This window comes from Semicossyphus pulcher, unplaced genomic scaffold (genome assembly GCF_022749685.1).
Source record: "Semicossyphus pulcher isolate SPU_LCO1_2020_fin unplaced genomic scaffold, fSemPul1.0.p SCAF_17, whole genome shotgun sequence".
NCBI classification, from domain to species: Eukaryota; Metazoa; Chordata; class Actinopteri; order Labriformes; family Labridae; genus Semicossyphus; species Semicossyphus pulcher.
The window spans coordinates 14,521,891-14,535,655 of NW_027211681.1; the positions used below are offsets into that span (position 1 = coordinate 14,521,891).

Genomic DNA, 13,765 nt, shown 5'->3' on the forward strand with positions numbered 1-13,765 from the left:
AAAGCCTGACAGAGAAAATATGTCTTAATGTCATGTCTTAAGGTCCACTTTTATTGAGATCAAATGTCTTCAATGTTAAATAAATTTATATAACATTAATTAATGCAGACAATATAACCATGTATTATTTGAAATAAAACTTATTTTATCATGCTTGTTTATCAGTGTGAAACAAGGTTTGATTAAATATATATGACCTACTATACTGCTACTGTAAAAAGAAGCAGAATTGTTTTTGTATTAGAGTTATTTCAAATTTATTATATTCATGTTTTCTGTAGTTATTCATGTAATTATTTATTCCACGATGTCTGTTTGATTTATAAAATATTCAACGCTTTGTTTCTCCAGAGCTCAATATGTCTAATAGGGTTAAATTTCCTATTATAAGCCAAATTAATTGCTAAGTAATTAATAAATTATGCTGCAAGTGATTTAATATCGTGGCACACTGTATTTCATGGTCATATGAGGGCAGTGACACCCACTGCTGGCGGAAGTCCCGCCTCCTATGACTTCCACTGACCCCCATTGGTTACCACGCACGTCACTCAAAAAACAGCCATGTCTAGATAATGGGTCAGATAGATAGAGGACCATCGCCTTTAATCTGGTTGACTTGTACGGATCTATTTCACCATTACACGTTTGGAGAAACACCCCGGTAATCGTTTCTTGTCTTTGTATTAATAGTGACGGACCAAACGCTTCTCCGCGGAATCATCTGACACCGGAAACACACGATGTTTACAATCAGACGCTAAGACAAGTAACGGTGCGTTTGTGGAGCCTTGAAAAATACAAAAAAGGTGTTTCCAGCCTGACAACCCGGCTGTCAAACATTAGTGGACCATAGATGTGATTCCTTCTCACTGCGGGCGTCTGTAAACCAAAAGCGTTCAGGATGATGTCAGGAAAGCATTTCAAGGCTCATGAAGTGAGCTGCTGCATCAAGTATTTCATCTTCGGTTTCAACATCATTTTCTGGGTAAGTCCTGTGTTTGCTGTTCACATATCCGGGCCTCAGGTTAATGCACTGACAATGACATGTTTTTGTTCTCCTTGAACAACATTTTTTGGGTAGAATTCAGTCAAAGGAGAGGCGTTTTCTCTGTTTTGTTGGAGACACGGATGATTTCATCCTGTGAGCTCACCGCTGCTGTGCACTTGCTCACTCTGTCACCTATCAGCAGCACGCTTTTGTTTTTGTGTCGACAGCAGCAGTCTGAAGAAGGGCTCACTTTGTTTACATCAAAGTATATCCTCCTCATATTGGGCCATTTTGTTGTCAGTGTCAGCGATGTTTGGGAAGACCGTCAGAGAAGTCAGCATTATTAGGAATAATCTTGTAATGAGTGAAATGATGGAGAAAACAAACAGCTCCCTTTGTGCTCTGGACCCACCAGTAACCCCAGTTAGGACTTCTGGGTGCACTTTAGGCCTCCAGTTATCAGACTTTAGCAGTGCCTGTTTGGGTTTTTAAGGTGTTTATAGAGGTATGGATAAGTAATGTCATTCATAATAAACAAGTATTAAATTAGCTAGGTCTACAACTAACATGAATCTCCAATATTAGTATCTTCTTAATGTGTTCACGATTAATCAATAACTAAGCATATATGAGTCAAAATATGTGAAAAATTCTCATCAGAATTTTCCAGAGCACGAAGGGACATCCTAAGATTGCTTCTTTTGTCCATAACATACAGTCCAAAACCCAAAGGCTCTTCATTTACCATCATATATGATGAACAGAAGAATCAAATTCTTACATTTAAAAAGCTGGAACCAACAAATGTTTGACGTTTATGTTTGAAAATTTAATGATAGTATTAATCGATTACCAAAATAGTTGGCCATCCATTTTCTTTAGACGGACTAAGCGCTCAGTCAATTGATGCTGCTCTAAAAGTATCTATTAACTGAAAGTGGTGGGTGACTAATCGTCCTCTGTTTGACAAAAAGCTAAAATAGATTCTTTTTTTCAGCCATTTTTTTTAAAGGCGAAGATGGTAAAACATTCAAATGATCAAGGTTACCAAATGTGAGAAGTCCCTGCTTTTTCAGGTTCTTTTTAACCATTTAACCATTATTTTCTCTAGATCTATGTATTATAAGTATTGGTTTGAAACATCCTTACTTGGTTCATTATATATACCCCTTATCCTGTTCAGGGTGGTGGTGGTGGGCGGGGGGCTATCCAAGCTGTCAGATGGCAAGAGGCTGGGTACACCCGGCACAGGTCGCCCGTCAATGGCACATAGAGACAGTCAACCTTTCACGCTCACATTTCAGAGTCTCCATTTAACCTAACAAGTATGTCTTTGGACTGTGGGAGGAAGCCGGAAAACCAGGAGGGAACCATGCATGCACAGGGAGGACAGGAAACTCCACACAGAAAGATCCACAACATCTGAACCGAGATTCGAAGGAACCTTCTAGCTGTTAGGCGACAGATTAATCCTTTATGAGAACTTTTTCTAGTTAATTGTCTTTAGATTGACTGATACATTTATTGACTCATTGCTGCAGCTGTGTTTGTGATATCATACATTGTGAAAAATAGCCCTTTTCACAGTAGACATTTTGACTTGTCCTTGTAGAATAGGCAAAAGTGTTTCATCATGAATTTTTTAGTTCAACATGTCGTCTTTTCCAGCTTATCTTCTGGCCCACTGGATCACAGGACGTTAAAAAACACTATCATGTTAAAAACAGCACACTTATTTTTAAGACTTATATTGTCTCACAATATCATCATATAATCTACCCCTTATTTTTACATCAGATGAACCACTATGTTTAAGGCTTCTTAATGGAGCTCAGAGTGATGAAGATGAAGGCCTCTCATCCGAGCAGGCAGTCAGCGACCCCTCTGATCCCGTCAGCATTTATATATAAAGAGAGGAAGTGGGCTGTGTGAGAAGCATCTGCTCCTCCGTCCTCTTAGTTAATCTGCAGAGTGCTTTATATATATAGTGGGGCAAGTCCTTAACCAGAATTACTCTGTAAATGGCTCTGATACAAGTGCTTAAGTTAATAGCAGTTCTTTTTGGGTGAGAATAGAATACAGTCAAATGGTATCTTGTGTTAAATTTCAGGCCATATAAAGCGACGATGATCTGAATAAAAAGCAATCTAGGTAGCTTGCTGCAAAAAGGCCGTCGTTGCCATGATTTCCATCTTTTCATAATCCTGAAATGTGGTTTTGAACTTTTACGCTGTAGGTGGAAATGTGTACAGTCATAATGCGTTCAAGCTGTTAAAAGATGCTTTCTAATGTGGGAGTCTCCTGCTGATGCTGCAGACTGAGATGAGAAATATTTAGTAATGGACGGCTGCCAGGAAAATCTCTCCGTGGTTTTTGTCTCCGTGCTCCTGTGTGATGACTACATGTTGCATTCCCAGTGAAATAACCCTCTTTCTTCTCTCTTACCGTCTCTTAGTTCCTTGGAGTAGCGTTCCTCGGCATCGGGTTGTGGGCATGGAGCGAAAAGGTGAGTTCATTGGATCTCTCCCAAAGAAACAATCAATTTACTGCACAAATCTTTTCACGCATGGACGCCTTTAGATAGAGAATAAACTAAGCGTATCATTTACATTCATGCCCTGTTGTTTACACCCGCCTGTCTGCTTGTAATGCTGGCTGTGGCTTTACTGAATCAGAAAGGAATGTCATGCTTTCCGGTGGGACGCCCTCTCAACAATGGACAGCAGAAGGGATCTGATGCATTTCACAGATTCATTCACTGTGTATTCTCAGTACTGGGGGTGTGAAAGGGGGACAGACACTCCAGTGAGGTTTCTTCACTTTCAATGAATAACCTTTAAAGACTATTAATTTCATAGATTACTGCGCTATCCTTCACACACAGCTGCATCTTATGATTGTTTTCATCACTCCTGAATCCAATAATTACTGTTACTTCACTCATTGTTTAGTCAATAAAATGTTGGAAGATAGCAACACATGTCAGTTATGATTTTCTAAAGCCCAGATTGAGTTTCTTTGTCCTGTTTTGTCAGACCAACAATCCAAAACCCAAAGAGATTTAGTTTAAAAAAAGATATTAAACAGCGAAAAGTGCAAATCTTCACGTATGCAAAGCCAGAGCCAGAGAATATATTTAATTTTTTTAAATAAACAAAGGAATAATTAAATGTTCAGAGACTTTATGGGAACATTTTTGGCCTCTCTTATGTAAGTACCTTAAAGCAACTGTGGGAACCTCTTTGCCTGTCCTGTCCTTGACCTGCGTGTAGTATATTCCAAATATCATCCTACCTCTCTTTTAACTAGTTAACTTACCACTCAATGATGAACTTGCTTTTTAGGTCATATAAAGGTCAGTTAAAAAAACTCCTCACAGCACTTTCAAAGACCAGTTCCAGTCATGTTTTAAGACATATAAAATGCTCTGCTTGAAATAATAAATTGTGTCTGATATGCGTTTTCTGCAAAATTACCTTGTAAAAATCAAGGCATCTCCTCCTTCTCCCTCATTAAAAATTCCTGAATTTTCATTGTCCTCGCCCACTTCTTTCTACGTTTCTCCTTTCATAAAATTACAGCCGAAAGCAAAACACATCTCTGCCATTGTTTAGTGGCAACTTGTTGAAACTTAGCTAGCTTGAAATGTAGTAATTAGTAGTATCGTTAACGTTAGTAGTAACAGCTGGCTCACGCATCGCCAAAATGGTTGCCATAGGTTAGCATAGCGTCACCCCGTCCATTAATGGGATTGATTCCTTAGCTTTGTGATGTCTCAAACCTGCCAATCTGAAAACGTGTTGTTTAGCCTGTCCTTGGTACACTGCAGTTTAAAAGCAGACAGGCCCAGCCATGGAGATGACTGCACATGTTGTCCCTGATATGTCTTGTAGCACATGAGACACACCACATGGAGATGTTTACCAGGTTAAACACTTGATTTTCACTGTAAATAAATATATCTTTAATTGTAAAGCAAAAAAAGCGGTTAGCCTAGCTTAGCACCAACTCTGGAAAGTGGTGGGAATAAGCTAGCTTTGCCCTGTGGAGAGGTAACAAAATCTCCCTGCTAGCACCTCTTAAGGTCACTTATTAACAAGTTCATACACAAACTAAAATATAAAAACAAGAATTTGCAGTTGTACAGGAATTGTATGTGCTGGTCTCTGTCTTGCCTGGGAACAGTTGCCAGGCAACCAGCATTGACTCATGTAACCCCAGAAAAACACATCTTTCTGTTGACATTTGTTGTAATAAAACATACAAGTTGTTACATGTGGATTTCTTTTCAGATGCTGGTTAGTTGGTTTTGTTACATTTGGACAGAGTCAGACTTGCTGTTTCCCCCTGATTTCAGTCTTTATGCTAAGCTAAGCTAGCCAGCTGCTGGCTCAAGCTTCATAATTACTGTACAGACATAAAGGTCGGTCGTCTCATCTTAATCTCAGCAAGAATTTGAAAAGGCTCGTTTCCTGTAATCTCATTTCCTCAAAGTTATCAAACAAGTTTACAATTAATTTCATTATTATTGGTTATTCGACACATTTAGAGTTGCATAGAAAATTGCCAAAGTATTTGTTCTATTTTACAAGATTTATTAATTTTATCTGCCTCTGTGAGACTCATAGAGAGAGTGGGCTCCTTCTCTTGTTACACCTTTAAGCCTCTTACCCCTCACTCTGTTCTCAGGGCGTTCTCTCCAACATCTCGTCCATCACAGACCTGGGTGGTTTCGACCCGGTCTGGCTCTTCTTGGTGGTGGGTGGTGTGATGTTCATCCTCGGATTCGCTGGATGCATCGGAGCGCTGCGAGAAAACTCTTTCTTGCTCAAATTTGTAAGTTCCTTTATTTATTAATAAAAACCTCGTTCTGTAATATTTTCCGACTAATTTAGTCTCATAATAATATTTGTTAAATTCAAAGAGCTGTGAATGTTTTCGTCTTTCAGTTCTCCGTGTTTCTGGGTATCATCTTCTTCTTGGAGCTGACTGCAGGAGTTCTGGCCTTCGTCTTCAAAGACTGGATCAAGGACCAGCTCAACTTTTTCATTAACAACAACATTCGGGCCTACAGAGACGACATTGATCTGCAGAACCTGATAGACTTCACTCAGGAATATGTGAGCGCAGAGTTTACTCATTCACAGCAATATATACCTTTAATCGCGGTGCTTCATTTCTGTGGGACATTGTTGACATATTTGTGTTTGACCTTGTAGTGGGAGTGTTGTGGAGCTTTTGGAGCCGATGACTGGAATTTGAACATCTACTTCAACTGCACTGATTCAAACCCGAGTCGTGAGAAATGTGGAGTTCCCTTTTCCTGCTGCACCAAAGATCCAGCGGTATGTCCTCCCCAAAACTCGCCACACTTAAGTCTATCTAATTAAAAGCCAATTTATTCCCATTAATGTTCAAAAACAACAAGCCTATGAGTAGAAAAGGAGTTTTCATGTCTTTAAGTTGATGTACAGATTGAGTAACTTTCTATCATGCTGAAACCTTCAAGAGCTGGTATGTGGAGAGGAAATTGTGAAGGCTTTCTCTGTGACAGATAGCCTGGTTATGTGTGTCCTCCAGAAGGCCGCCCGAGGCGGTCAACTGTCATGGCCCGGTTCCAACAGGATGTCCAGGCCTCATTGTTGAGTCCTCTCAGGCTCTGCCAGCACTGCAAAAGTCTGAGAGCAGCTGGGAGGAGTTATCTTGACCGAGGCCAGAAAAATGCTCTGACTGCTGCTCTCCGTGCAAAGCAGTGACAGAGCTCTGCTTCAGCAAAACAGGCTCTGGAAGTTGCACAAGAGTGTTTTTTGTTTTTGCTGACCAAAGGGCATCCTGTTCCACCAAGGTCATCCTCTTTGAGAGCAACATTTTGTAATAAAAAGTGGATCAATTGTTGTACAAAGTTAAACTTGAATAACACATGATGTTCCCAGAGGTATCACTGGCTGGATTCTCTGCATTTCGCAACATCAGACTTTTATCTCTTGTAATTGCCCAACAAAACACACACACAGTTCTACACGTAGAGATTTTTTCTTGTTTTTGCTGACCTTTAAAAATAACAGCATTTAGCATCTTTTTTTAGTTGTTTCCAATGAGGACAGAGCGCATGCAGCCTCCTAGACAAAAAGCACTGCACCCAGCTTATTTTTTCAGAGCGCTCCGCCTTTTTTGTGCTGCTGCTCCGAGCACCTCGAGTTGAAAGTCTCTGAACTTTTCACAAAGGCGCTGGCATTTTTAAAATATTTTCTTCAATGGTCTGAAAATACCAAAACATTTACCATAAATTCCATAAACAGATTTTCTCTGGCACTCAAACCTGAGCCTTTTTGGTCCTACCAAAGACCAAAAGGGAAAAAAAGTAGTAACAAATATAGTTTGTCTTTCAAAGAAAAGGCTTTGTAATTTCTTTTTTTCATTGGCATACTCTAGTTTTGTTAGCAGTATTTCATGAATAGGCTGAGCTATTAAATGTCCAACCTGTGTGGCGATGCAAGGCTTGCCTGTTGCAATTACAAGCCTCACAGTAGTAGGTCTTAATGCCAAATTTTTATGACCCAAGTCTTATATAAATCCATGTCTTGAAACACATGTCTACAGCGCTGGTCTGTAGATTTAAACAGGTTTAGTTCACTGGGTTCAGTGCTTTCCAATAAACATCTGGAGGCCAAACACACCAGTAATATTTTGGACAGCGGTGTTCCCGGGGATGTAATAGTAGCGAATGCTTGCCAACACAGTGACAAAAATAAAGATGAAGGCTTAGTTCTCCCAGTGTATTCATCTTAATGTCTGAGTATACTTTTTAAAAACTGTAAGCATGAACCAATCTTCTTCTCTTCACAGGAGGATGTTATCAACACTCAGTGTGGCTACGACATCCGAGCAAAAACGGTGAGTGGCTCAAAGAAACCAACATTTCTGAGAGAATGAGACCCTGATGTGGAAGTAAGCTGCTGCTTTAAAACCGAAGAGCAGAAATTGCTTTTTTGCCTCTGGCAGGTTTATTTGGCTGTATGAAGTCATCAGGTACTCCACCCTGGGCACAGTTCCTCTTTCTGTGTATTTCACAACTTCCCCACTCTTCGAAATACAGCAGCTGGCTCCCCATCAGCGCTTTGGGCCGTGTGGTATTACTCATGCTGCAGACATGCACCGGGAATTGAACCCCCTCCCCCATCATTAGCTTTGGCCTTACTCCATAGTAGCATAATGTAAGGAAAGGGCTGTGTTTGTTTTTGTGACTGAAAATGTGAGGAAAGAAGCCAGAGTGAACCAGTTTTTACAAGAGACGGAGCTGGAGAACAGAAGGCTGAGTGTGTGTTTACAACCGGGCAGCATTAATTCAGAGGGATTTTATTGTGAAAGGCTCATGTGGAGCCCACGAGATGTAAAAGGGAATCATATGCTACCACTGACAACATAATTTTGTGGTCTTAAATAAATCCCAACATGATCCCATCATCTTTCAAAACGAATATAAAAGCTTTAATGCTGGTTTGTGTTGTTTTCTATGTGTTCTGTCAGGACTCGGAGCAGCGGACCTTTATCTACATCAAAGGCTGTGTTCCTCAGTTTGAGAAGTGGCTACAAGACAACCTGACAGTGGTGGCAGGCATCTTTATTGGGATCGCATTATTACAGGTGAGGAATATTTACCAGGTTTACTTTCTCATCTGGTCTCTGTCAACCTTTTATTCACTGTTTGTTTCTGGTTTTAGATCTTTGGCATCTGTTTAGCACAGAACCTGGTGAGCGACATTGAAGCCGTGAGAGAGAGCTGGTAGGTGGCAACAGTTTGTTCAATCAAGCACTATTTTACTTAGGCTCGCAAACATGTATCAATACTTACAGCAACCTTGTGAAACTATTACTATTACCTCCTTATTTCCCACTCCATAGCTCGAATGCCTGATCTTGCTCTATGTAACTCAGGTTGAGCAGTTATGATGAAAACTTTAAGCTCAGTTTTGTACCATCATCATGGTGAAGGTGAAGAGACTGGAAAGGATGTTGACGGAGGAAAGAAAAATAGACAATAATCAAGGACAGAGAGTAAAATTTGGACTGACTTTTTAGTACCTGCAACTGTTCTTGCATAATCAATCAAATCAATCAAAACTTTTTATAGCGCCAAATCATTACCAGAGTTATCTCAAGACACTTTACAAAATGAGCAGGTCTAGACCGACTCTTTGTTATGTTATTTAAAGAGAGACCCAACATGAATCACCATGAGTAACATTCGGCACATTGGAAAGGAAAAACTTCCTTTTAACAGGCAGAAACCTCGAGCAGAGCAAGACTCATGTCGACTGGAAGGGCCAAAAAATAAATAATGTTGCTTTAATGTTGTGAAACTGATAAATACAGTTTCTTTCACTTTAGCTGTATGAGTGCAGGAGCCTTTTTGACATTGTTGTCCAGAGAGAAACAGCTCAACAGCTGTACAGTTGTTTATGTTCCCCTGTGGATGAATTACAATCGCTTTATTCATCCCAACTCTTTTTATCTCGGGCCAACATTAGGTCCAAGTTGTATTTATCCTGTGAAATATCTTGACATCTACTGGATATTATAGCACAACATTTGACTGCAACATTCAGGGTTCCTTACGGAAGAATCCCACTTACTTTGGTGATCTCTGTTTTTCCTCTAGTTCCACTATAAGGATGGTATTTGTAGTTTTTAATAAAATGCTCAGTACTTTGGCGCATCAGTTTATTCGTTGTGTACAGTTTATCAGCCAGACACGCTAAACTGAGGTGGCAAACATGATGAACATTCTACAGTCATACCTGTACATTTTCATTGTGAATAATTAGCTTGCAGACTGTAGCATTTAGCCCAATGTCATTGTGCCCGGGACTACAACCTTAAGTACAGCAGCATTTGTAGTTTGTAGTATTCATAACTTTGTAACTGTGAGACAGATGCATTTCTTTGTGGGCTTCTTTCATGCACATTGCAAGCAGGTTAGAATGAGCCAGATACTCCTCCTCTAGCACAGCCTTACAGCCCACAGCATGTCTGCTTTTGGTGTTGTGTATTTTATATCTTGATTTTATTGCATCTGGTCTTAAATCTTTGCCTTGTTTTTGTGCAGTTTGTTTACCTAAAGCCTCAGCAGAAACTCTACAGGCAGGAAGGATGTACCAGGTAAGCACTTTTAGATTTTAGATGTTGCAGTTTATAAATATTCATATGTAAATTGATTTATTCTATTGATTCTCTCTCGTGGACTTGTTTTGCACTAAAATGTTTTTATTTCCCTGCAGGACTCTGCAGTTTGGACGCCAGCAAAGAAGGGAAATGAATTAATCAGCTAATGTGTCCAGAACAAAGAGTCTCATTCAAATGTAAATTTAGAGTTATTTTTAGAGTTATTTGTGGCCCCGTTTCGGACTGAAGCACAACCTCTGAAGTGTAGTGTAGCTCCCATACAGTACACATGCTGATAATGTGGAGCAGAGGAGGTTGTTACATGTAAACAGGTCAGATTTGATGTTTTTTTTCGAGGTGGTGCTTCAGTCAGAAAAGGAGCCTTGGTTTTATAAGTCTCACAGCTGCAGTTTTCACACTGCATGTAAGGGTTGTGTACAAAGATAAGAGTGATTCTGGAAATGCACTGCATGCCTCTTGTCTACTGGTAGGACATTGGCTCTCCTAAATGTATTTCATTAATGTTAAGTATTTTAAAATATTTGTAAAATAGTCACTAATTCAGAGTGAATCGGCTGGTTAGCACTTTGTTGAATGTTTAATGGAATCTACTTAAAGCTACGGAGAGTTAACTTTTATTTCCATCTGTCACATTAAGCTGATGCATACAGTTTGTAAGCAGAGTTTACAGTCGGGCTGGGGAGGATGTGGTAACGGGCAGGTATGGTAAAGGCGTACGGTGGATGTTGTATGCTTTGCAAAGTTGCAGTTTCGAGTGTGACATTTGAAAAACAATGTCCACATATACTGAAAGATACCAGAAGAGCAGCCTTAAGCACTTTAATCTTCATAAGAGTAATGAAGCTCATTGCAGCCACTCAGTTTCTGTCATGACAGACTGTTATTGTAGTCCAACAGCAGCCACTGGAGGGGGCACTTCTCCTTAAAACCCTTACAATGCTCCTTAATGTCACTTAATTTGTCCACAAACAGCTTGATAGAAAATGTGTTTCAGCACATTGTCAGTGTTGTGCCGTTCCTTGCACATGACCTTATCTTATTGTATCTGTTTTTTAATTTCCCTCTAGTTTTGAAGTTATGCCTGATTGTTTCTTTGATGAATTCTGCCTAATTGGTGGGAAACCTTTGTTGGTGGTGTTTTTTAGGATCTGTAATTTTTCACTGGAAAATTAGCAAACGGGAGGTAGAAATGATTTATAGCCTGCATACTTACAGACGTTACTTGAAAGTGGAGCACACAGGCTCTCTCACCAGCATTGTTTTGAAATGCAAACTGGGATCCAGCGCTTATGTTTTTCTTTCCAGATAGTTAAACCTTTTAATAGAACTGCATGAACGCAAATGTAAAGGCAGAGAGAATCTGCAGCAGGATACACAGAGCTTTTAATTTGTAGTCCTTTCAGCCTTCTTGTACTGAACTGAACATCTGCACACAGAAGATATTAAAAATGCTTATAAATGTAATAGAGCAGCAAGGGGGTCAAATATTCTTTATTCCACTTTAAGCTTCATATGATTGTTGACTGATCACACTTTTTCTTACCACTCAGTGCCATATTTGTGATTTCTACATACTCCTGATTATAACTTTGCATTTGTTTTGTGTACTCCTACATCTTGTAAATACCTGGATTGTAACGAGTTGTAAAAATATATCTGAATAAATGTTTGTCTTTGTAAGCTTCTGCGTCTTCAAACTGTATAAAGATCATGAGTTACAGCTGGTTGAGTCTTAGTTATTAGACTACTTTATTTGCAGGATAATATTTCAATTATAGGTTACAAAAAAGGAGCCAACAAATGGCAGTGTGGAAGATCCCTCCTGACTGTGAGTATCCTGTCCTCTCCCACTGTGCCAGCACGCTCATTAGAGGAGCCGTTATTGAGAAGGTAACACTAGTCTCATGACGTCATTGCAGATGAGTTACAGTTTGGTGACACTGTCACTCAACACCGCCATCTAGTGTTTGTTTAAAGAGGAATATAACCATCTTTAGTTTTGAGCTTCTGCTTTTGAGCTTGTACGAGTCAAAGCTAAAATAAAACATTTAATAGAGATCATTTTGTATGCAAGTAAAGGGATTAACTTATTTATAGATTTTCATAGGAAATGAAAGAAAAGAACAAGTGTTACTCATAAATTTAACAAATAAAGACCTCTCGTGTTCAAGTGTCCCCATAAGTCCCCATTATAACAGTGTGACAGCATGCATAATACCAGAGCTGCTAATTCACCAGTGGTGTCAAAGTTGGTGTCATCTCCCTCAAACACACAAACACACATAATATGTCAAAAGCAAATAGGCAATTACAACTTAGGACCAATCACAAGCTAACATGTTTTGGACTAAATGTTTTAGTTCAGGTTACTCCTCGTGCTTGCGTGGGTTGCCTTCCGGCTACTGCAGCTTCCTCCCACAGTCCAAAGACATGCTCGTTAGGGTCATTGGTGACTCTAAATTGCCTGTAGGTGTGATTGTGATCGTAAAAGGTTGTCTGTCTCTATGTGTCAGCCCTGTGATTGACTGGTGACCGGTCCAGGATGTACCCCACAACAACATCCAATTACGATAGAGACCGGTTTTGGTATTACACAAAAAAAAATGTTGGATACTCAATGTAATTCTATTCAACCTCATCTATTATGAACAGAGATGCTAAAATGTTTTCAGCAAGATGTTTAACTTACGCCAGAATAACACCAGGCATCCATGTCACAGAGTCAGGGAAGGCCTTCCTGCTGTCCATGTGTTGTCTCAGATTGTTTAAGGTCACTAATTGTCATGTGTAGATTACACTGAGGTGGAGTCACCGCAGGCCGAAATCACAGAGGAAAAACACATTGCTGTTTAACTCCTAAAATAAACTTCATTCACAAAGAGAACAACAAAGATCAGTGGGTTACACACACACACACTTTTCTTTCAACACATCTCAGATAATTTGCTGTTTAGATACCTAGCTTTGATAAGAGTATCTGTTTGCCGTGTTATCAGGCACTGATTGCAAAGCTAAGATGTGACCTTTGGCCAGATGCCTCAGTGCTACTTCCTGCACTTGTCTACACTCAGTGGAGAACAAGAGCAAACTCGTTCGTCTGATGTAATCAACTTTCTCTCAAACACATTCAACTAAAGGTCATAATGCTTTGATTACAGTGCTGCATGATTGTTCTTTTTTTAATGGCACATGTTATGAGGAAATGTGTCAGTGTGTGTTTGTGTCTCATTCACTCATCTCTGTAAAACTGCCAACTGAGCAATCTTCCTCTGGAGCTTTTAGCAATTAGATTGAACAGGATAATGATATTTTCTTCTTAATAAACTCTACTGAAGTTGATATTATTGGCTTCTTTTATTGGCTCCCCTTTATTTGCTTGCACCTACTTTTAGAACCGATTTTTAAAAAAATGAAAGAAGAAGAAGAAATCACTTCCTAGTTTTTTCCTGTGACCTTTGTGACCTCTTGACCCCACATGTAAGTTTTTTGGAACCTGAAGTTGTTATTGGTAGCTTTGCTGGTTGAACCTTTGTCAAAACTCGCGGCCATGAACCATGAAACAGTCTTTGCAAATGTTTGTGTTTGAGTTAT

The 13,765-nt window shown here is 39.6% G+C and overlaps 1 protein-coding gene across 1 annotated transcript; it reads left to right on the forward strand.

Annotated features, from left to right (window-relative positions):
• Positions 1–572: 572 nt before the first annotated feature.
• On the forward strand, positions 573–11,848 carry LOC138595228 (tetraspanin-5). The gene is made up of 10 exons (XM_069666585.1): positions 573–988; positions 3,447–3,497; positions 5,681–5,827; positions 5,941–6,111; positions 6,211–6,336; positions 7,838–7,885; positions 8,519–8,635; positions 8,713–8,774; positions 10,098–10,150; positions 10,270–11,848. The coding sequence occupies exons 1-9, from the start codon at positions 905–907 to the stop codon at positions 10,108–10,110; spliced, it is 819 nt and encodes a 272-aa protein (XP_069522686.1). The 5' UTR covers positions 573–904; the 3' UTR covers positions 10,111–10,150; positions 10,270–11,848.
• Positions 11,849–13,765: the final 1,917 nt, after the last annotated feature.